The following is a 24,306-nucleotide window of genomic DNA, read 5'->3' as shown; positions in this document are numbered from 1 at the left end:
AAACGCTGTCGATTTCAAATATTGTGGGTTTTTTTTTGGTCTGGCGGGAGTTCTCGTTGTGTCATTATGGAGAAACACAGATTCAGTAAACGTTCAGTAAACGTTGAGTACCGTTACACCCAGCAGTCTCCGTTAGGTTGGGCGAGTTCAAAGTTGTGAAAACAACGGGGGTGTTTTGAATACACCCCCGTTGTTTTCTCAGGTAATTTGTTAGTCTGTCCCTCCCGCCGCAGGAAATAATGGATTAATCCTGGAAAGCTGTTGATGTAGCACTTTTCTCCTTATGAAAATAACACGGAGATTATTCGACCAATGAGAATTTAGTCGGACGAGAGCATATCGACCAACTAATCGACCAGTCGACCAGCAGACTACAGCCCTAATTATTACATGCGGTATTATTGCATTATCTTAATATTAATATCAGAGGTTTAATTGGTATTTAGCCTGATTAAAAATACATCACATGTTCCTGAAGAGGCAACAGTTATGTAAAAACCTTTTATTTCTTTTTTATTTTACAAAAAAAAGATGCAGGTCAGGAGATTTTTTTCTCTCAACCTGATGAATGACGTCAGAATTTATCCAAAAAAAATCCAAATAAAAAATATATGAAGAATGCTCAGCAGATTTACAAAAATCAGAAGAACCTGGGAACACAACGGAAATCCAGGGAGCGACCCCCCCCCCCCACACACCCCTCCCCCACTCAGAGTCTCTTTGTGTCCAGTGATCAGACCCCGGGGGGGGGACTACTTCTTGGCGTAGGTGATCTTCATGGCGCAGGTCGCTGTGATTCTGAAGCCCTGCAGCGCGTCTTTAGCCACGCCCGCCTGCGTGTCGCTTTCAAACTCCACAAAGGCGATGTCGTGTTTCCCAGGGACGAGCCGCACCTCTTTGAAGCCAGGAAACCTGCCGAGGACAAAAAAAACATCATCACGATAAATCAATTAATCCATTTGTCACTAAACAGAGAATTAATCTGCAACTATTTTAATAATTGAATAATAGTTTTAGTAATTTTTTAAGTAAAAATACCAAATATTTGCTGGTTCCAGCTTCTCAAATGTGCAGATTTGCAGGTTTTGTGTGTTTTTAAATAATTGTAAATTTAATATTTGGGTCGTGCGTCACTCGGATTTCAGTCAGCCAATCAGAGGAGAGGGACACTGAGCGGGCTGAGTGAGACAGAGAAGCTGCATCCATGGCTCGTACAGCTGTAACTAGATGCTTTTTGTCAATAAAAATATGCAAATGTTTGTTGAAAATGAGAGTATTAAACTAGGAAAAGGGAAAAATATGTCCTCTTTCAATTACTCGCCAACTATTTTAGTAATTGATTAGTAGTTTTGAGTACTTTTCAAGAAAAAAAGTCCAAATTCTAAAGGAAATACACTTGTGAAACCAACGGCCTCTCACACTTCACGACTCTCTTCCTGCCGGTTTGACGAGCGACTCCACAGATGACCCCGATCTGTCCGCCGTGATTAACACAAACACGCCTTCACTTCCACTCTCACAGCGCAGTGCACAACGGTGGCACCAAAGTAAAAGAAATAAAACTCTTTTAAAAGTCCTGACAGTGAACTCAGAACTCACTGGTTGAACAGCATGGAGAGCATCATTTCGTTGGTCTCCTCCGGCAGGTTACTGAGGAACAGGATGTAGTTTGGCGGGTTATCCGGCACCTGAGAAGACAACAGAGATCACGGTCAAAAATCAGTTAACAGAAGCACAAAATGAGTTAGAAATAAAAGCTCAGAGGAACTAAAACAGATGATGTTAAAGGGTAAAACTCTATTTTTACTTTATTAATGCTAGCAAACAACAACAAAATGAATTTGTAAAGGTGCATTCAGTATTTTCTACTCTCTCTTTGCACAAAATAAAATGCTGATTCTTTGTCTGCCCACTTCCAGCTGCTAAAGAGCGAGAAACAACCCGATTCTGTGTGTTTACTGGGAAAGTTCCTGCACACTGTGTCGTCTCTGCACACATGAGCGGACATGAGCGCAGCATTTAAAAAGATGGAGGTGTAAATTTCTCAAAGAACTTCAGTACAAAGTCCAGAGGTTTGTGATATGTAGCACAACAAGCTAACAAAGCTGTAAACAGAACAGCGTTCCTGCACATGCTCAGTGGCGTCTACTTTACACAGAACTACTCTCTGAAGGAACATGTCACCCAGTGCAGTGGTGAGACTCACTGATGTGTTTTTAATAGTTTTTTGATTTTCATATAATTTCCCATTATTGTTATTATTTTTCTTATTGTCAACAAATCTCCTGTTTGGATCCAAACCAACAATGAACTGATCTACTAACAAGTATTGTGTGTGTATCCAAGCCTGATGTATCTTATTCCTCCGTTGTTGTCCAAAAATTATTAAAAAGACATCGGTGAGTCGCACCGCTGCACATGTTCCTTCATTATCAAGAGTTTGGTCACATTAGTTTGTTTAGAAACGGCTCCAAAGACTAATAACAGCATCACATTTTCAGTCTCTGGAGGGTAGTTCTGTGTACAGCAGACGCTACTGAGCATGTACGGGAATGTGGTTCTGTTTACAGCTTTGCTAGCTTGTTGTGCTACATATCACAACCTCTGGACTTTGTACTACATTGTAAGTTTCTCAGTACAAATTCAAGCCTTGCACAGAACTACTCTCCAGAGACTGAAAACCTGTTTGTTTAGAAACGGCTCCAAAGACTAATAACAGTGATCAGGTTTTCAGTCTCTGGAGAGTAGTTCGGTGTGACTCACTGATGCTGTTTTTAATAGTTTCTGGACAACAATGGAGGAATAAGATATATCAGGCTTTGATACACACACAATACTTGTTAGTAGATCAGTTCATTGTTGGTTTTGATCCAAATATGAGATTTGATGACAAAAAGAAAAATATGGAAAATCACCAGACTGATCCTTTATCAGTAGAGGAGAAAATGCCAATTTGTCAACGTTGTTACAGTTTCATACCACTGCCACTAGATGGCACTAAAGAGCAATATTTTATTGATTGTCTACATGTTTCATCATCTTATTGAACTTATATTTTCCTCCCAACATGGCACAATAAAGTAGTTAAGTATATAAACATTACACAAACAGCCAAACCATCATCTACATTCACTTTTAATGTCCTGAGAATAAACAGATGAGACGCTACAGTAACTAAACCATCAGCAGTCTTACCTGTACTGCAGGTGAGTGCACAGGTGCAGCCGATCCCTGGAAACAAAAACAAGAAACAACAATGAAAATTTGATCACAAACAACAACAACAACAACAACAACAACCAAAATGTCAAACTGACATTTTCAGTTTGCTTCCACTCTGGTAGCAGAAGTTTAATAAAAACACAGAACAGGTAAATATTTTATGTCTGAGCTTCCTTTTTCCACCTTCTAGACAGTTTTCAGTTCATATCAGCTAATAAAAATCATCTTGGCTACACCATCATGACCTCAGAACGCTTACGTCATCAGCTGTTCTTCACTGTGATGATGATGACGAGCTGTGATTAACTGCTAATAGGTGCTCATGTTGTATTGAACGCACAATATGTAATTTCAGCCGCTAGGGGTCTCATTCAAAACAATAACAAAAGACGGAGTGTGATGACGGTGTGAAGTAGCAAGGGATCATGGGAGTTGTTGTCTTCGTTGTTAAATAACCAGCTTCACCAGGATAGGATTACTCCAGTGTTCATCGTTCGGGATGTTTTTACCCACAGAGGTCTCCTCCTCTCCAAAAACAAACGTACATGCAGATTAAAATCGTTAAAATACTAATTAAAGCTGTTTCACCTAAAAAAAAAAAATCAATATTTCTCTGACGATGTTTGGTGACCACCGGACTTCCTGGAGGGGCTGTTAGTCGAGCTGCTGCTAACGTTTGTCCAGTTTATTTCTCTGATAACTTAAGATCCAGACGTCCAATGACTAAAATCCTTCTTCCGGCTAAAAGATATAGTTAAAAACAACCTAAATTTATCATGAAAATGTGGCTTAAAAGTGAATAAAAGTCAATTTATAACAGTTTGTGTGGAACAACCACAACGCCGATGTATTATCTTGTATGTGTGTAAGTGACTCTTTGGTAGACGCCATTGTAGCGGACAAACACAGCGCCGCCGTATGCATCTTGTGCGTGTTTACTCTTTGGTAGAGGAGGTATGACGCCATTGACAGGCGACCAAATGAAACCGTTACTTTGATTAAATGACAGATTTCTCTGAGTTTGAAACTTGTTGGAAACATTTGGGATAATGTAAGTACACAACTCAACAATATATATAACACAGGTCTAGTTGTTTTTAGACATTTTAATGTGGAATTATTACATATTATAGCTTTAAAACAATCAGAAAGGAGCAACTTTAAAATCTGAAAAGTTATGACTTGGTTTTCAAGCAGAAATATAAAGTGCTCATGATTTGTGGTAAATGATATAATACTGAAGGTCTGGAGTTACTGGAGCTGGACGACCGCGGTGAAGTCCAGACATCTGAATTCAGACCTCGTCTCTCCTTCGTCGGCTCACTACACATTTTAACCTCAGTTACACTCCTGACAGCCTCTGATCAGGAAATTATTTCAGAGGAGATACAGCTTTATCTCTGACTGCTCCTACGGATGTTCACGTCCTTCGCTGACACATTTCCTGCTGGAAACACATCAGACTACGTGCAGATGAAGAAGAGACCGACTGAATACTGATGTCTGTGAGGGGCTGTTCAGATCCAGGATTCATCAAGTCCACAAGGAGCCTCAAGTGGACTTTGAGAGTCTGGATATGTATCATATTTAACTTTGATGACATTTGCTTTGTTAATTTTTGTTGTTTAAGTTGTTGTAGACAGTAGTAATGAAGTTTGATAATGTACATGGGTTTTAATAAGCGTATAGGTTTAATCAATTGTATTTGTTAATTATAATTTGCTAAACTTGACATAAAGGTTGCTTTTTCTCCATCCATCTATGTGAAGATCATCAGCTGAGGATTTAATGTGAAAATGATGTTTGCAGTTCATGCTTTCAGACAGCAGCAGACCTGCACACATCATGAAGAACTGATCAGAAAAAACACCTTGAAACGAGCGACACACAGTCAGAAATTACAATTAATCTCCATGGAAACGCATTTTATCTGTTCAGACTTGACGTAATGATGGTGAACATATTAAAGCCCCTGGAAAGGCAAATCCATGATTGGCTATTAATCATGTAATTTGGGATCTAATGTGCATATAGTAAACACCTAAAAACTATGAGAACACAGCCTTTGACATAGCCTATGTAGTTCTTTAGAAAGTTTTTCTCCCTTCCCTTGTTACTGGGTTGCAGTTGGGCGGGGCTAAACTAGGGAATTTATTACGTAATAAATACCTGCCCAATCATATTTAAGACAAAGAAGATTGACATGGCTATCCGACCAAACTCATGAGAAAACAATGCAGTGCACTTTTCTTTGCTTTTAGCCAGAATGAGAATTCAAATTAGCCTGATATGGTTTGAACATTACTGTGTTAAGCTAACTAGCGGACTTGGGTACACCATCCAAATCTGTATTAATCACTGAGTGGATAAGTAGCTCAAAAGTGTAGCATAGCAATGCTAATGCTAACTGTTTCATGTAAGTGAATGAAAGATGCTAAAACACTTAGCTTTGTAGTCTGGGAGGTATAGTTCAATAAAAACAGATATGTGTGGTCTACTCTAGTCTGCTAGTTAGCCGATTAGTCAAGATAACTAGTAAACCACTGGGGTAATTGATAATTTGCTCAAAAGTTTTGACTAGAAAAGCTAATGCTAACCGTTTCATGTAAGTGAATGGAGAATGCTAAAACGATTAGCATCATACTCCAGGAGGTATAGATAAATAACAAACAGTTTCAGATGCTCTAACCTAGTTTGTTAGTTAGTGGATTATTCAAGCTTTCAACCAAGTAGGGTCCATTTGATAGATATGGTAGTTAATAGCAAAACGTTTAAGCTAATGCTAACTGTTTCATGTATATGAATGGAGAAGGCTAAAACGATTAGCATCATACTCCAGGAGGTATAGTTAAAGAAAAACAGATTTGGCTGTTTAGCACCTGTTTTGCTAGTTAGCCAATCAGTCAAGCTTTCTAACCAAGTAGGGTCCATTTGATAGATTTAGTATTTTATTCCATATCAGCAAAACGTTTTAGTGAATGAATAGAAAATAAAACGGTGCCTGAGCTGAAAGTGAGCTGTCAATCAAATGTGATCTGGACACGCCCACACAGTCCTGAGAAATGGTTTGAGCAGCCAAATGAGCTGTTTTTGAGCTCAGTTTTCTAATAGTTATGAATGTTTATTTTCATTCAGATTTTTGCGGATGCTTAATGAGACACTCAACTTTGATATCATATATGCATTTTTATGATTTCAAGCCACGTTTCCAGAGTCTTTAAGTCTGTGTCACAGCTTTGTTTTCAGTCTGACTGCTCTCTAATGTTCTCCTGATGTGTTCTGCAACGATGTAACCAATCACATCCTCCTCCTCCTGCTGCATGCTGGGATATTTACTTTCAAAGCCCAATAAAAATGACAAAACCCCCTTTTTCTTGTTTTCTCCGCTTTTATTACACACATCACTCTCAGCGCTAAGTGACAGTAATGTGTAAAGTTAATGGTTCCAAATATCAGAAAGAAAACATTGTTTTTGCATAAAAAAGCTGAATCTGCTTTGAATTTGGTGTTGAAATGAGCTTCTATCTGGCGCTTTTTAATCTCTGTGACTGTGATGAGACTGTGAAAGTTTAATAAAACGCTGAAATGAACAGAAAACAAATGGCTGCCTGGAAGGAAAATATTAAAAATAAATGTTTCTTTAATCACCATCTTATATCATGTTTCCTCTTTGTGTTATTTGCAGACATATGAGAATGTTTTAAGATGTGCAGAGGACAGTTTCCTAGAACGGCTTCATGTTTTAAAGTTGATAGATGAGAATAAAGCTCAAACGAAGAGTCAATCAATCAATTAGTTGATGATCAGAAAATTAATCTGCAACTATTTAGATCATCAAGTAATCATTTCGGTCATTTTTTAAAGCAATAACTCAAAGGATTTAACAGTTTCAGGCTCTTAAATGTGAGAATGTGCTGCTTTTCTTGGTCTGACGTTATGTGAAAACATTTATTGGACGAAATAAGATATTTAATGACGCCACCTTGTGCTCAGAGGCCCCGTTTACACCTGGTATTAACATCCGTCTCTAAGTACAGGTGTAAACGCACCCAGGATGCATTGAGGACGGATTGAGATCCGATCACTCAGACCACATTGGGAGGTGGTTTGGTCCACACGTGGCCACATTATTTCAGTAGTGTAAACGTAATGCATCCTGGGCCACATTGAAGGACCACCTACTCAACTGACGTCCTCTATTTTCCAGCAGACTAGACACAGGACCCTCCGTCCAAAGCTGTTCAACTTGTCTGATGACAGGATAAATAAATTATTTTGTGTTTCATGTGAATTAAAAACATAATCCACCTCCCGTTTCTTCCTGTTTTTCTCGTTCCTCTAAGCGGTTTCCCTCCTCAAAACCAGTTAGAATAGAAACCAAACCATTAACTTTTCGCTTGTCTGTCTAAAAACAGATTTCAGAAGCTAAACGTTGCTGGATAGTTTCCTCTGTCCTGTCAAGTTGATAACTACAGTTTTTAGTTTTGCTGCGCTGCTAAACATAATGAACTCAGGATTTATCAGGACGGCTGCTTTACTCCAAACAGTTTCACTGTATGAACCTGGACTGTGTGTTTAACAGCTGATCTGTTGGACGTGTAGAAGAACACAGAACATTAACATTAACATTAGATCCTGTCAGCGTGTCAGAGATTAAGTTATTCTGCTGCATCTTTGCGCGTGAATGCAAACGCAGCTGCGGGGAGATCGCCGCATACATCCTGAATCATTTTTAATCAAACAAGTTGAACACAGCTTTGGACGAGTAACGAACGGATTTGGTCTTTGAAAACAGAAATGATGTCCGTGTTTATCTGCATATAGAGCGGGGAAATGAGATCCGATCACATGCGGTCACTCAGGACCAGAGATACTGAGACACTTTTCACTGTTTTCTGATGTTTAACAGACCAAAGAAACAATCAATTAATCGAGAAATAAACTGTCAGATTAATCGATAATGACCATAAACTACGCTGACACCGTTGCTTCGGCAATATCGAGAGAATAATACGATGACAAACTTAAATACCCTGAAGCTTATTGTACATAACGTGGAACAGTTGGGCAGCAAACTGAGCCTTTTTTTACAGTAAGTATTGTGATTGTTGCACCTATTTTGGTATTAAAAGTCAGTTCTGACAGAATCTTTAACGTTGTGAATCTAAACTCGATGCTGTTGACAGACGCGTCACTCACCGCTGCTGGTTTCTTTGTCAGGTTAGCTGCCGGCTCTTGAGCTTTCTTCTTCTCCTTCTTTTTCTTCTCCTTGTCGCCGTACGTGCCCTTCACCTTGGCGATGACCTCGGAGTCGGTCTTTGCGTACTGTATCCTCTGGAAAACAACCCAACACCAGTTAAATTAAAGCTTCTGAGAGGAGACGTCATCTCTCGTTACACTGCTGATTGACCAATGAGGACGGCTCGTTTCCCCCCCCGTTTACCATGGGCTTGTTGTAGAAGGGGAAGCCTTGCAGTTGCCTCAGCGCGTTGGTGGCGGCGGCGAGCTCTTTGAAGACGACAAAGGCCTGGCCCCTCATCTTCATGGTCTTCATCGCCACGATCTCGACGATCTGGCCGAACTGAGAGAAGAGAGCGTAGAGCGAACGCTTCAGCTCTGCGGGAGAGACGAGAAGCAGACAGAGTTCAACACCGACGCGCTAACGTCACGTCTGACCGCCACGATTACACCAGGACACTTTTATATACTCTTTTTTTAGACATTATAGTGATGACAGTCTGTTTATCTGTCCAACACTTTGGTCTGACGGCTGATATTTGTTGCAGACTTGAAAAACATCAGCATAATTATTAATAATCATTTTTTTCCCCCATTACAGATATACTGGTATCTGTGTACATGTCCTCCAATAAGTAACAAGACACGTAAAAAGATATGATTGAGGTCATTTAGAGACAGGGTCTCCATTTAGAGCTGCAACTAATAATCATTTTTTATCAATTAATCTATTGATCCATCTTTTCAATTAAATGATTAGTTGTTTGATCCATAAAATGTGGATCAGTGTTTCCTCAAATGTCAAAGATATTCAGTTTACTGTCATAAAGGACTAAAGAAACCAGAAAATATTCACATTTAAGAAGCTGGAATCAGAGAATTTGGACTTTTTTTTTCCTCAAAAATGACTAAAAATAATTAATCGATTGTCAAAATAGTTGGCAACTAATTGATTAATTGACTTATCGTTGCAGCTCTACTGTAAACTTCATGTTTTTTGTGGGTTTGAACTGCTGCTCAGACAAGGAGTCACTGTTTTATACACTAAACAAATAATTGATTAGTCACAAAAATAATCCACAGATTAATCAATAATGAGAATAACTGTTTATTCATGAATAGTGAATAAACTCACCTTCTTTCTTGACTTTGTCATTGATATTGTTGATGTAGATGGTGTGGTTTGGTCGGATATCCATGGTGGAGTCTGAGGAGAGATTTAACATCATCGTTAGGCGTCGTCGCAGCGGATCATCCGTCATGCCAACGACCTGCAAGTCTTCCCTCAACGTGTCCGTAAACCTCCTCTTATCCTCTTAGCCTGCCAGCTCCATCTTCAGCATCTTTCTCCCAGTATAACCAGCATCTCTATCTCTTTGTCTCCAACCCGTCCGATCTGAGCTGCTCCTCTAATATACTCATTCCTAATCCTGTCCATCCTCGTCACTCCTGTCTTTCCATCAGTGCCACAACCCTGTTGTAAACCAGATCCTCCTTCTCCACCCAAACGTCTGTATCTACTGAGGTTCATTATTCAAGGCTTAATTTATTCATCTATTATCTCATGTAAATTACAGTGCTGACTTTAAGCAACCAGGGCTAATTAAGTTTACCAGTCACTATGAATAGTAATCACAGATTTTGAAACATGAATGTACATGAACAGGTACTTTACCTAAGTATTTCCATGTGATGCTACTTTCTACATTTCAGAGGGAAATATTGTACTTTCTACTCCACTACATTTATTTGACAGCTTTAGTTACTTTTCAGATGAAGATTTGACACAATGGATAATATAACAAGCTTTTAAAATACAACACATTGTTAAAGATGAAACCAGTGGTTTCCAACCTTTTTTGGCTTTTGACGTCTTACAAAAAGCAGTGTGTAGTCGGGGTCACATTTCACATGTCTATGAGTTGTTAACAGCTCCACCAAATAGTGATTTTTCCCTCTAAACTTCTCACATGCTTTCATTTCAATAAATGTTCAAATGATCCAATATTTCAGCAAAAATCAAAGATTAGAGAAAAAGTCCAAAAACTGAAAACAGATTTGTGTATCAGAACTTTGTTTTTTCTTCTTTCCTCTCCCATTAATCATCTCACCACCCCTCAGATTTATCTGCTGACCCTTTGGAGGGGCCCGACCCCTAGGTTGGGAACCACTGGACTAAACTAGCTAACTGTATATAAAGTAGTGTAAACTAGCTCCACCTCCAGCAGCTACAACAGTAACATGCTGCTCTAACACTGATGCTTCACTATTAATAATCTAATGATGTCATATATAATAATATATCAGTCAGAGGGACCAAACCACTACTTTTACTGCAATACTTTAACTACATCAAGCTCATAATACTTATGTACTTTTACTGCAATACTTTAACTACATCAAGCTCATAATACTTATGTACTTTTACTGCAATACTTTACCTACATCAAGCTCATAATACTTATGTACTTTTACTGCAATACTTTAACTACATCAAGCTCATAATACTTATGTACTTTTACTGCAATACTTTACCTACATCAAGCTCATAATACTTATGTACTTTTATTGTAGTTATGCAGGACTTTTTCTTGTAATGGAGTAGTTTTACATTGCTGTATTAGTATTACTTCAGTAAAGGATCTGAGTACTTTTACCATCGCTATCTGAAGTTAACAACAAATAACACAAAGCTGTTAATAGTTGGAGACAACTTAAAGTCTTCAAGTAGTGTTTTTATGTTTTCGGTGAAACATGTTCCTGCCTGTAAGCTAACGTTAGCCTACGCTGATCATACGTTCATTCAAAACGTTAGCTTAGCAGTTAGCTACCAAGCTAACTTATTCTTTTTTACATCAGCGGAGAAACACCGCGGCGTTTTAAATTAACCTAATGCTTTCAACGTTCAATACCGGCCCCGGTGGTCCCGTTAAATAACGGATTTCTATGTAAAAGAAGTGCTACTTAAACACAAAACTCACCTCTTCTGCACTCACACCGCTCATATACAACAGGAAACACACCGCCGCGGCATTAAGGAGCTTTATGCTGCAGCGCCACCAGCAGGTCCGGAGGAGAACTACAGGCCGCATAACTAAACATAACAACTAAATAATAGACTACACAGTCGTTGGTTAGGGCCAGAGCCTGCACAAGGCAAAACAGTTTGTTTTGTTTTATCTGTTGTGTTTTTATGTTTTTTAATAGTGCTAAACTACATAAATAATGTTGATTATTACCGTATTCTATGATTGAAAAATGCATAAAAATCACATCCAGAAATGTTTCTTTTTTGTTTTATCTGTTAAATCATATTTTGGAAAGTCTTTTTTGACACGGATGACAAATCTCTGTTACAATTCTTTTTTTTATGGCTAAAAAATGTATTTTGCTGCGATGGTCCATCCTGCATGTCCCTACCGTCAACATGTGGATATCATAGATAGCAACTGACTCATCATCTCAATCATAAATTAGACAAATTCTGAAAACCTTTGCATTCTTTCATACAGAGACTCTGATTTGCTTGCTTATCCCTGGAAGACAGTGGCTGATTGTAATATCAATATCAATCAAGATCAAATAAAATAAATACATTTAGAAAATGCATAAAAAGGCTTCTGGCTCCCTGCGCTTGTAGTGACTTATAGTGGAATAAAAGTATAAAGTAGCATCATGTGGAGAAGTACAAGTACCTCAAATCTGTACTTAATCACAGTACTAGTGTAAAAAACAGATTTTTATTGCTTTTAGTGATTGATTTTTTCTAATTGTTGTTTTAGATTTAGGATCTGTTGTGTTTTTATGTTTTTGAAAAGTGCTAAACTATATAAATAAAGTTTATTACTACTGTACATATGTACAACTAAAATGCATAAGAGACTCTGATTTGCTTGCTTATCCCTGGCAGGCAATGGCTGATTGTTTTATCTATATGTGCTATTTATTTATTTCCTATTATATTCCTGTACGAATTAGATTGTGTTTGTTAAACTTAAAAAAAAATGTATAAAAAGATTTCAAACAATGTTTTTGACATGTTTTTCCATGTCCCAGTTTCCCTCCAACCAGTCCAGAGTTTTGTCTCTTCTACACCTCCGTACAGTTGTAATACTTTTGACATATTTTTCCAGCATCGCTCACAGAGTTTTGTCTCTTTCGGGCCTCTCTATAGATATAATGTTTTTGACATATTTTTCCACTGTCGCTCACAGAGTTTTGTCTCTTTCGGGCCTCTCTATAGATATAATGTTTTTGACATATTTTTCCAGCGTCGCTCACAGAGTTTTGTCTCCTCCGGGCCTCCGTACAGATGTAATGTTTGTATCAGCTGATGCTCCCAGTTAGTTTGCCTCTCTATGAAAACGAGCTAACAGGCTAACGTCTTCTAACGCTGACCATGACAGAGAGCCGGTCCACACCTGGGCAGAGACACGGTGTCACCGGCCTACGATAACACCTGTTCCCGGCGGCAACCCTCTCCCTCTCCGTCTCCTGCTCATTATCTGTGTCTTTGTACCTTTCGTGAGCAGTCGGCCGGTTATCTGAGCGACTTTTGCCCTCTTTATCCCGCCGTTGCGGCTCATGCTAGCTGGTTAGCCGGCGGAGCTAACTGGCTGCTATAAAGCGACTGACCGGACCGGACGGACAACAGCGGGATGTGCGATGGCATCGGTCCGGGTGGCTGTCCGGCTCAGGCCCATGAACAGGCGGTGAGTTAAGGACAATAACTAACTGTTTAACGCTGACCATCATGTTTCAGACAGGTGTAATGTCTTTATTCTGGGACACTAACTGTAGCCGCTGCTAGTCTGTTTAAATGGAGTTAAATGTCATTAATAGTCTCTGACAGAGGTGGAGGAAGTATTCACATCCTTTACTGGAGTAAAAAATATTAATAACATAAAGTAAAAATACTCCATTACAAGTAGAAGTCTTGCATTTAAAATCCTATTAAAGTAAAGCTACATTTACTTTAACCCTTACATACCGTTCAGGGTCAAATTTGACCAGTTTTTATATTTGAGAGCATTAAAAACACCTTAAACACGTTTTTTCATTTAGCTCGACTTCTCCTAATGTGACCCAGAACATATAAAAATGGAAATATCTCAACTTTTTGCAAAACACTTCTGTTTGTTTGAGCTATATTTATTCAAAAATCTCCTTTCAAAAATATTGTTGCATTCCTCACATTTAATATAATTCCTTGAAATCGTTATGTTTTTCTGTTTTATATAACATAAGACTATTATATAGACTGATTGTAAATGTTTTTCTCCATAATCAAAAAAACATAAAACCTAAATAATGCGCTCTGTGCTGTCTGAAAGCTTCATTAAGGATTAATCAGATTTATCTGTGACTGATACATAAAATACATTTAGCACAAGTACATTACTGATGAGTCGGTGCATAAGCGGCATGTTATTCTTGTAACTGCTGGAGGAGGAGCTGGTTTGAACTGGTTTGTGAGGGTCACAAGATAAATCTGAGGGGTCTTGAGATGATAGACTTGGTAGAAAAGAAGAGGAGTTCTGCTACGTACCGACCGCCAATGCTTCAAAGGTTATTTATATCGTAAATGAGTTTCTGTTCAGTTTTTGTGGTTTTGGTGGCTTGAAACAGAAAGTATTCATTCACTCAGTGATTTGTAACATGACTGACAACATGTTTCCAGCTGTTTTGTCTCCAGAGAGGCAGAGCAGGTGCAGCTGGGTGACCCGTGAAGGTTATTTCACAGCAGCAGGAGTGAAACTAACTGTTTATAGCACTGAAACATTAAACTTCCTCATGTTGTTTTAAAAAACAGTGAAACAGTTTCTTTTTATAGTTCAGCTGGTTCTCTTTTCTCTGTATGTTTGTACTGTTGTGATAGAAGTAGAGCTGCAGCGATTAGTCGATTAATTGATTAGTTAAACTATTTTGATAATTAGTTAATCGCTTTGAGTCCAAATTCTCTGATTGCAGCTTCTTAAATGTGAATATTTTCTGGTTTCTTTAGTCTTTATGACAGTAAACTGAATATCTTTGTGTTGTGGATAAAACAAGACATTTGAAGACGTCATCTTGGGATTTTAGACATTTTTCACCATTTTTTGACATTTTATAGACCAAACCGTTAATGAGTTAATCAATAAAGTAGTTGACATATAAATTGATAATGTATTGTATGCATTGTGACCTTTAACTCATTTCCTGAACAGGTTCTTGTGTCTGCGTTAACTTGATCCTCCATTATATGACACTCATAATGAGAACAAGCAGCTTTATTACATAATCTATTGAAGTTATTGTGCCGCTCTGAAATAACACACACACACACACACACACACACACACACACACACACACCTTTATGTCCCATAAACACACCGCTGATGATGAAACATGGAGGATGTTGTTCAGCCGGAGAACAAACTTGGGTGGATACGGAAGATAATAAACGACTCAACAAACAGGGTCAGTCATGTGGATTTTATTGATGTCAGTGGAAAATAAAGATCGTTCAAAATGAAAAAAAAAAATACAAATCATCACTGAACAGTCAGAGTTTCATGTAATTCTTATTAAATTTTAGTAAACATTACAAATTATTATTATTTACAATTTTGGAGGCTTATTTTTAAAAAAAAAATCATAATAACCAGAAAACCTTGTTCTAATATTTATAATTAGATTTTATATTATTATTTAATATTTGGAAAATCACACATCAGGTTGTGTAGTTGATGGTCGTCATGTTTCATTGCTCTTTTCTACTAATTAATTAATTTTTTTTGTTTTTTTTTTGATAGTGACAAAACTGGAAGATCAAACTTAAATTTAATCAAAAATAATAAAACAACACAGCTTCTCATGTCGGCTGCGTTTTTATCAGACATAAATATGAAAAGTGATTTTGCAGAATAATCTGTTTTGAAAGTACTTCAGGTGATAGTTGTCTGTTTCCATGGTTACAGTGCAAACAGGAAGTGGTAGTAGCTAATGCAGCATGTAGCCTTCAGCTAACGTACTGACAACATGTTGACAGTAAATCTGTGAGGCATCTCCGCGGCGTAGAGAGACGAGAGTACTGGTACGACTTAAAGTTTACTGGTATTGGTACTGGTATCACTTTAAGTGGACTGGTATTGGTGCTGGTATCGCTTTAAGTGGACTGGTATTGGTACTGGTATCACTTTAAGTGGACTGGTATTGGTACTGGTATGACTTAAAGTTTACTGGTACTGGTGCTGATATCACTTTAAGTGGACTGGTATTGGTGCTGGTATCGCTTTAAGTGGACTGGTATTGGTGCTGGTATCGCTTTAAGTGGACTGGTATTGGTGCTGGTATCGCTTTAAGTGGACTGGTATTGGTGCTGGTATCACTTTAAGAGGACTGATATTGGTACTTGTATCACTTTAAGTGTACTGGTATTGGTGCTGGTATCGCTTTAAGTGGACTGGTATTGGTGCTGGTATCACTTTAAGAGGACTGATATTGGTACTTGTATCACTTTAAGTGTACTGGTATTGGTGCTGGTATCGCTTTAAGTGGACTGGTATTGGTGCTGGTATCACTTTAAGTGTACGATACGCAGCCTTGCAGTTTGCCAAAATGTAAACAAATATCAGCTTAGAATACGGGGCTCAAGCTGTTTGCAACCATAGTGTCAAAACTCAAAACATGTTTATTACAAATGGAGATAAAGAAAAATAATAAAACAATTATATTTTACGTTTTACATTATCAGGACTTTATTTGCCAGAACTAAGACTCATAAAGTCCCAACAACATGTTTCTATTTGTCCTGAAACACTGACTCTCCTCTATCATCCATATTCACACGTGTTGTTGACATGCAGACATTCATACAGACAAACTATTTAAAAATTAGTAAAACGTTTTTTGACACATCAATTGATGATCTCTGAGTAGTCTAACCTGTTGTGTAAACACATGACATGTAATACATGTAGAGACTCTGCTGTGAAAACTGAGCAAACAAATCCTGAGGTTCAAAAGGTTAATGTGTCTCAGTTTCCAGTCCGATTACTAAACCACGTCTTGTTTTGTTGGCTGATAAATCGATTTTACACTGAAGAAGCTGAAAAGTCTGTGAAAGTTTTTCCCCTTGTGCTCAAATTTGATGAAGAAAACAAAATAAACTGAATAATTAAACTGATTTTGGTGTGTAAACCCCTTTTTTGTACTTTGAACTTGATCATTTTCTTTACTTTCTTTACTGATGACCTGACGGGATCATTTTCTGGGAAAAAAATAAAATAAGATTGACTTAACTGTCAAACACTTAGCAGAAATACAGTTTTTTAACTGTTAATTAGAAAGATGTCTTTAATTAAAATGTGTTTTCTTCTTCTACAGAGAGAAAGACTTGACTGCAAAATGCATCATCAAGATGGAAGGAACCAAAACCTCCATCACCAACCTGAAGGTAAAGTTCTTATTTCCCGCTCTGACGAGTTTTATTCAGCTTAAAAAATGATCTCAGCACCTTGAAGTTGAACTTGCGTCATTGTGTTTTTGTCCTCTGATTTCGAAAGATCCCTGACGGCATCGCGGGGGATTCGATGAGAGATCGAACGAAGACCTTCACGTACGACTTTTCCTACGACTCTTCGGACTGTAAGAGCTCCAGCTTCGTCTCTCAGGAGAAGGTAAACGAGCCTCAAGACGTTCTTCTCCTCAATCTCTCTGATCTTTCTTCTGTCAGGTTTTTTCTTTTGAGTGTTTCGAGTCTAATTGAACAAACTCTCTTATGCTGTTTTCATACTTTATCAGATGTAGAGTAAAGATCAGAGAGATTCTAACCCCAACCCTACCCTACCCAACCCTACCCTACCCTACCCAACCCAACCCTACCCAACCCTACCCTACCCTACCCAACCCAACCCTACCCAACCCTACCCTACCCTACCCAACCCTACCCTACCCAACCCTACCCTACCCTACCCAACCCAACCCTACCCAACCCTACCCTACCCTACCCTACCCAACCCAACCCTACCCAACCCTACCCTACCCAACCCAACCCTACCCTACCCAACCCTAACCCTACCCTACCCAACCCTACCCAACCCTACCCACATAAAGGACTTGTGAGCTCTGAAAACTCAGGAAGGTTGTATGATGAACAAACTCTCTTATGCTGCTTTCATACTTTCTCAGATGTAGAGGAAAGATCAGAGAGATTCTAACCCCAACCCTACCCTACCCTACCCTACCCTACCCAACCCAACCCTACCCAACCCAACCCTACCCAACCCTACCCTACCCAACCCAACCCTACCCAACCCTACCCTACCCGACCCAACCCTACCCTACCCAACCCAACCCTACTCACATAAAGGACTTGTGAGCTCTGAAAACTCAGGAAGGTTGTATGATGAACAAACTCTCTTATGCTGCTTTCATACTTTCTCAGATGTAGAGGAAAGATCAGAGAGATTCTAACCCCAACCCTACCCTACCCTACCCTACCCTACCCAACCCAACCCTACCCAACCCAACCCTACCCAACCCTACCCTACCCAACCCAACCCTACCCAACCCTACCCTACCCAACCCAACCCTACCCTACCCAACCCAACCCTACTCACATAAAGGACTTGTGAGCTCTGAAAACTCAGGAAGGTTGTATGATGACTGAGTTGGTCGTATGAGGGTTTAAAACACTGAGCGTTAACAAATGTTGGGTTTATTTACATTGAACGATGGACCGTAGCTGAGGCGTCCAAGTTTGTTTGGTTTTCAGGCACTTCTGTGTTTTTAGCTGCTAGCTCAGATATATCGGTGAGCCAGCTGTAATTATGACTCTGATGTTGACGTGAATGCTGTCAGTTGTACAGTCGTATTTACAGTGACTCTGACTGTAGCATTAAGTGGACAAACCTGCTGTAAATCTCTGGTTTCATCCTGATGATGAGGAGCTGAATATTCCATCATTAGCATCATTGATGCCCCTAAAATGTCCATGTAAGGCGAGTTTCATTCACAAAGAGTCAAAAAGAGTCAAAAAGTTTGACTTTAACTTCATTTGAGGTTGCTGCTGCCAGAAATCTGTAACTAATGATTATTTTCTGGATTAACTGGTTCATTGTTTTATCTTTTAAAATTAAAAGATGACAGTTATATTTTTCCAGAGTCGTAGGTGACGTCTTCAAATGTCTTGTTTTGTCCGACCAACGATCCAAAAAACAAGAATATTCAGTTTACTATCATGTATGACAAAAAAACCAATTATTTGCTGATTAATTTTCTTTTCATCAACTACATGTTGCAGCTTTATTGTCATTCATCCTTTAAATTTAGTTTTGAAATTGTCTAAAAACTAAATTAGAAACTGAGTCAATCAATTAGTGAATCGACAGAAAATTATTTGGCAATTTTAAAAATCATTTAATTGTCAATAAAAGTCATTTATTAAATGAAAAATGCTGGTTATTGCTGGAATATTTGCTCGTTTTCTTCGTCCTCTATGAAAACGAAGTTGAATATCTTTGTATTTTGTATTATTTGTTGAATAAATGAGGTAATATGAATAAATCTAAAGGCATCAAATTTTCACATTTGAGGAGCTGAAACCAGCAAATATTTGCTATTTTTGCTTAAATTAAAGCTTAAATTACTAAAATGTTTATTCGGTTATCAAAATAGTTGCTAATTAATTTTCAATCGATCACCTGACTAATCATTGTAGCTCCAGACCTGAGTGAATAATCAAATAGAGTAAAAACTGAGTAAGAAGCTGGATATTAAAGGGTTAATGTGGTCTGTAAATCTGCTCTGGTTCTAGTAATAATCAGTTTGTATTCGGGGTCAGAGGTCGCAGGATTTGTCAAACTCTTGTTCTCGGTCAGAGCCGCTTGTTGCTGATAGACTCGAGTGTTTACTCAGGACTCAAACATGATTGTTGACGTATCACATTACAGCAGCGTCAATACTGAGTCATGCGGCCGTCGAGTCTCCGGGTTCGCAATCTCACCCGTCGGTTCACATGTCAACAGAAGCATTAAAGCACCTTCACTTGAATCTGAGTTAAAGTCATAACGGCAGCTTTACTCAGTGAAATGTTTCCCCTATGAAACCTTTTATTCTATCATTCAGTAAACTAACAACAGCACAGAACAGCTGATAAACTGTACAATGAAGCCAAATAATGACACTATAACTGCAGGAAGTTTGTGTAAAATGAGCAATTTGGATGAATTTTGAGCAGATTATTTCCTGTGATTATTTCAGTGCATCAGAGATGAGTTTTTCTCATATTTTTAGGAACTTTTTGTACAATTCTCTGTCTGTATCATATATATTTTTTAAAAGTTTTTAACTAACATACATACTTACTAGTGTTAAAGAGTGTTTTCTTCTCCCTGATGTTTGGCTGTTGTTCTATTAGCTCTTTGGTCACAGTCAAAGAAATAAAATTAAATACAATCAAATAAATAAAACACCAGATAAAATATAAAAGGGGAACAAACAAATTAAAACACCGTGCCTTTATCCTCGTGAGCTTTTTTTTTTAAGTTTATATCATAAAAAAACAACATAAACTTTAAAAACAACAGTATTATTTAGTTGTTTTTATTCACAGAAATTACTGAAATGCTGAGAATAAGTTTCTTACACTCCTTAAAATCAAGAAGGCCTCGTGAAGCCCCCTGCTGGGGGTCAGAACCCCAACTCTCAGCAGAGTCACCTTTAACCTTGAATAGATCTTCTGGACAGTTTCTCTGGAGGATCAACTTTACACCAATTTCTTGTGATATCGATCTCTTCTTTGCGCTGCCTCCGTAATGTCGCCTAGTAACATCATACATCCCATAATGCCTTTAATAGTTACGTCTACATCACCTAGAAGTGCTTTAGAGCAGCTCCAGAAGAGGATGTTTGGCCTTCAGGACTCCACAGAGCCTCCAACATGCTCGCTGAGTGTTCATCTGTCTTAGTTTGATTATTAAAAGTTTCTTATTCTCTCGTTTTTCATTTGCAGGTTTTCAAAGATTTGGGTAGCGACGTGCTGAAGGCGGCGTTTGAGGGCTACAACGCCTGCGTGTTCGCCTACGGTCAGACCGGCTCGGGGAAGTCTTACACCATGATGGGAAATCCAGTGAGACATGTTTTAACTTTTCACATTCCTGACTGACAGTCTCGTCCAGAGAGACGTCACGGTGAGATTTCACAGATGTGACCCATCGATCCGTCTGCGGTGAGGTATTCAGCGAAGGATCCGGATGAGGTCGATTGATTTAAATGATGAGTGTTGCCAGTTTAAAGATAATGAGTCAGACAGCAAAGAACATTTTCACTGTTTCTCTAATTGTTTTGATTATTTGGATTTTAATCACTCGGTTAAAGGCGATAAGTCGTCATTCTTCAACTTTCTTATTCAATAAATCCGTTACTTTATTAGTCGTGCAGCAGTGAAACACAAGACAGTTATAATATAAATATAAAAATAATGTAAGATATTAACAGTCTAAATGGTGTTTCAAAGTCTTCTCTATTCTGTACTTACTTCATTTATTTATTATTATCTTTAAAAGTCGTCAAATTTGGAAAAATTAACTCTAAAAACACTGGAATCTGTCCATTAAACACCCATCATGCATATCTTTTTATTCATAGAAAGTAACCTCCACCTTCACCAAATTCCTCCCAAACTCCTGAGTGTCTGTAGCTGTAGCTGCAGGGTCAAAGGTCACGATCTGTCTGTTGTTAATCTGGAGTTTAGTGTTGAATCTGGTAACAGAGACGAGTCCGACTGCAGGCGGAGCCGCGTGAGCTTTCATTCATACGTTCAATCTTATCTTCAGTCGGCTGTGAGTGCAGAGTAAATAGAATCAGTAGAATCACGCTGAAGTCTAACTTAATGTTCGTTTTGTTGTTTCAGGGAGATGCAGGTCTGATCCCGAGGATCTGCGAAGGTTTGTTCAGCCGGATCGCAGATGCGACTCGATGGGATGAAGCTTCCTTTCGCACAGAAGTCAGGTGAGTCCAGATGTTTTTACTTTATATGTAGAGGAGAAGTGATACAACCCGGCTGGTTGGGGGGGAGGAAGGGAAGCAACATAAAACCAGCTTTAGTTGGTTAAAAATAAAGTTATTTATTAACAAGGAACTAGGACTGTTAAATACAAAAACACAAGAGGCAGATTACACTGCTGCTCAAATCAAATGAGCTGCAACTATCTTTATCCAACAGAAACCAAAAGAAATGAAACCTCACTATCTAACTCTTAGCAGCCCTGCGCCTAGTGTGTCTAAACCATAGACTGTATAAAAGTATGGACGTAGTTACCGTGACGTCACCCGTTGGTTTCTGAAGAGCGGTTCTGAAGCTCAAAGTGAGCCACTCCGGCCGTCGCCATCTTGGCAGTATGTGACGCTGCCTAACTCCCAGCCAATCAAAAATGGGCAAAGAGGCGGGCCGAATGGCTGAAACAAGCCACCTAGCGGCTGGCGGACCTGTCACTCAAAGCAGCCATGTCCTTCATTATGCATAACTTTACGGCTTAATAAAATATAAACGGGTGAGTTATAAAAATAAAATTCACCCCCGTACAGTTGTCATGAAAGAGGAAATTAGCTACAGAGACCAAAACCGTTGTTTGTACCCGGCTGTAAACATGTTTATTTCTGCTGTAAAGTTGGGCATTTTAACATGGGGGTCTGTGGGGGTCTGTGGGGGTCTGTGGGGGTCTGTGGGGGTCTGTGGGGGTCTATGGGGGTCTATGGGGGTCTATGGGGATTGACCGAGCAGCAACCTCTGGGGCTGAAAAATGAAGCCAATGCGGAAGTGCCAAAAACTGCAGTTCCTTGAACGGCCACTTGAGGCTCCAAAAGTGAGTCAATCCCCATAGACCCCCATGCTGCTTTGAGTGACAGGTCCGCCAGCCGCTAGGGGGCTTGTTTCAGCCATTCGGCCCGCCTCTTTGCCCATTTTTGATTGGCAGGGAGTGAGGCAGCTTCACGTACTGCTAAGATAGCGACGGCCGGAGCCGCTCTTCAGGAACCAACGGGTGACGTCACGGTAACTACGTCCATATTTTTATGCAGTCTATGGGATTGACTCACTTTTGGAGCCTCAAGTGGTCATTCAAGGAACTGCAGTTTTTGACACTTCCACCTTGGCTTCGCTTTACAGCCCGGGAGGTTGCTGCTTGGTCTAAACATAGAAAATGCTCAGTGTGCGAGTTATCAGTTAACACTGAACTTGAGTCTGTACAGAGTCCAGTAAAGGCAGTTCAGGACACACAGTGGCGAGCTGCTCACATCAAATCACAGCCGCGTCGACTAACAAGCCGGCCAAACATTAATAGATTCAATTAACCAGTTGAACTTGTCTGGATGGGAGCGCTGGACCAGGGGGACTGAACCAATCAGGATCACTGAAGTAGCCGGCCAGTCACGTCAAAATAAATGATTCAGTTCACTCTGATAATTACACCCTCGCTGCTCCGCCGCCATTTACAGTTTGAAGCGGACAGTTCAGCAGACCAGTTAGTGTGCAGTGGAAGAATAAAATAAAACTCATCAGACTCTACTGACCCCAAACAGAAGCACAGGTGATGTAAGATTTTGGATCGAATATAATCTTGGTCGTACATGTTAACTTTTTTAACACTCTGTCAATCAAACTTTATTTGTATAAAGTAACATCTTTCATACAGGTGAGTAAAATTCAAAGCTTTACGACTGTAGATTTATGTTTCTTCCATGACAAAAAAGGTCCAACGACTTTTCTTCCAGAGGAAAATGTTGTTTTAATGTCTCCTCTGAGATGATCACTCTCTTTTATGGAAGATTTATTGAATTAGTTTAAATGTTCTGAATTGTTGCTTGTTGGCCAATAAAAACAGGCTCGTTAGCCTCATCGAAGCGGCTAATAAGAGTTCAGGGAGGAGTCAAGTCCAGCTTAGCGACCTCTATAACAGGCAAGTGATCAGAAACGCTGCTTCCCTTCTGGAGGACCGAGATCTGCAGCCCTCAGGTCGTCTGTCGAGGGTTCTCATTATGAGGACTAAAGGATCTCAGGTTTGTCTCTTGTTAGATGGTATTTTATTGTTGTCTGGAGGTTGTTTATTTGCACAGACTGCTTACTTGACTTGTGCACTTTGACCTTGATGCTGAATGAGCTTCTTTAAATCACTCTGCCCGCTACGTCCTGGTGTTTGTTGGTGTTGTTGGTGTCCTGGCTGCAAACCAGTTTCCCTGTAAGGGTCAATAAAGATACTTTGAACTTTGAACATAAACTGGAAAACAACTTGAAACTAAAATAATTTCAGACTAATGTACAAAAGAAATAAAAATAAAATAGAAATAAGAATTATAAAAATATAGTGATAGTTCCACCATTTTAACCGTTTAATCCTCCGTTCAGTGACAGAAAGCAGCTTTGCAAACACCAGATTCTGAGCAGTAAAGTTGGGATTGATGACATGTTTTCTGCTGGTTTTTCAGCTACCTGGAGATCTACAACGAGAGGGTGAGGGACCTGCTGAGGAGGAAATCCACTCAGACCTACAACCTGAGAGTCAGGGAGCATCCGAAAGACGGACCGTATGTCGAAGGTGAGAACATCCAGACAAAACGGTGCCGGAGTTTTGTTTTATTTTCAACATTTTGTTTCCTTATTTTAATGTTTTTTTAGTCTTCTGGAGTTGGTTCAGGTGTTATTTTGTATAAAGTCCAGCTTTTCATGTCGCCTGGTTTCTGGAGCTGCAATGATTAGTCAATTAATCGATTAGTTGATTGGCAGAAAATTAATTGGCAACTATTTTGATAATAAAATAATTGTTTTAGTCATTTGTTTCAAAGGAAAATGTCAACATGAGAAGCT

The 24,306-nt window shown here is 39.1% G+C and overlaps 2 protein-coding genes across 8 annotated transcripts in view; one reads left to right on the top strand and one right to left on the bottom strand.

Annotated features, from left to right (window-relative positions):
* Window positions 1-473: 473 nt before the first annotated feature.
* On the bottom strand, window positions 474-11,546 carry snrpb2 (small nuclear ribonucleoprotein polypeptide B2). The gene is made up of 7 exons (XM_042424108.1): window positions 11,442-11,546; window positions 9,596-9,667; window positions 8,666-8,838; window positions 8,422-8,556; window positions 3,196-3,231; window positions 1,600-1,688; window positions 474-912 (listed from the first exon to the last, which is right to left on the bottom strand). Exons 2-7 carry the CDS (start codon window positions 9,657-9,659, stop codon window positions 753-755), a joined length of 657 nt encoding a protein of 218 aa, XP_042280042.1. The 5' UTR covers window positions 9,660-9,667; window positions 11,442-11,546; the 3' UTR covers window positions 474-752.
* Window positions 11,547-12,662: 1,116 nt separating this feature from the next.
* Window positions 12,663-24,306, top strand: part of kif16ba (kinesin family member 16Ba) — a 33,036-nt gene continuing 21,392 nt past the window's right edge. For 2 of the 7 annotated variants that reach the window (XM_042432393.1, XM_042432392.1), the window contains exons 1-6: window positions 12,663-13,172; window positions 16,830-16,899; window positions 17,009-17,122; window positions 20,458-20,574; window positions 21,358-21,455; window positions 23,928-24,037. In XM_042432393.1, the coding sequence (XP_042288327.1) occupies window positions 13,126-13,172; window positions 16,830-16,899; window positions 17,009-17,122; window positions 20,458-20,574; window positions 21,358-21,455; window positions 23,928-24,037 (556 nt within the window). In that variant the 5' untranslated portion in view covers window positions 12,663-13,125. The remainder of the gene's footprint in view (window positions 13,173-16,829; window positions 16,900-17,008; window positions 17,123-20,457; window positions 20,575-21,357; window positions 21,456-23,927; window positions 24,038-24,306) is intronic. The other 5 variants (XM_042432395.1, XM_042432394.1, XM_042432407.1 and 2 more) reach the window with 3 other exon arrangements.

Source organism: Thunnus maccoyii, chromosome 2, assembly GCF_910596095.1.
Source record: "Thunnus maccoyii chromosome 2, fThuMac1.1, whole genome shotgun sequence".
Lineage (NCBI taxonomy): Eukaryota > Metazoa > Chordata > Actinopteri > Scombriformes > Scombridae > Thunnus > Thunnus maccoyii.
The sequence above is the reverse complement of the archived record's forward strand: the minus strand, read 5'-3'. Positions and strand labels throughout refer to the sequence as shown.

Coding starts and splice junctions, on each gene's coding strand:
- snrpb2 (XM_042424108.1), bottom strand. CDS start 9,659: ATGGATATCCGACCAAACCACACCATCTACATCAACAATATCAATGAC. Junction 8,839..9,595: donor TGACAAAGTCAAGAAAGAAG/GTGAGTTTATTC, acceptor TCTCTCCCGCAG/AGCTGAAGCGTTCGCTCTAC. Junction 3,232..8,421: donor TGACAAAGAAACCAGCAGCG/GTGAGTGACGCG, acceptor TTTTGTTTCCAG/GGATCGGCTGCACCTGTGCA.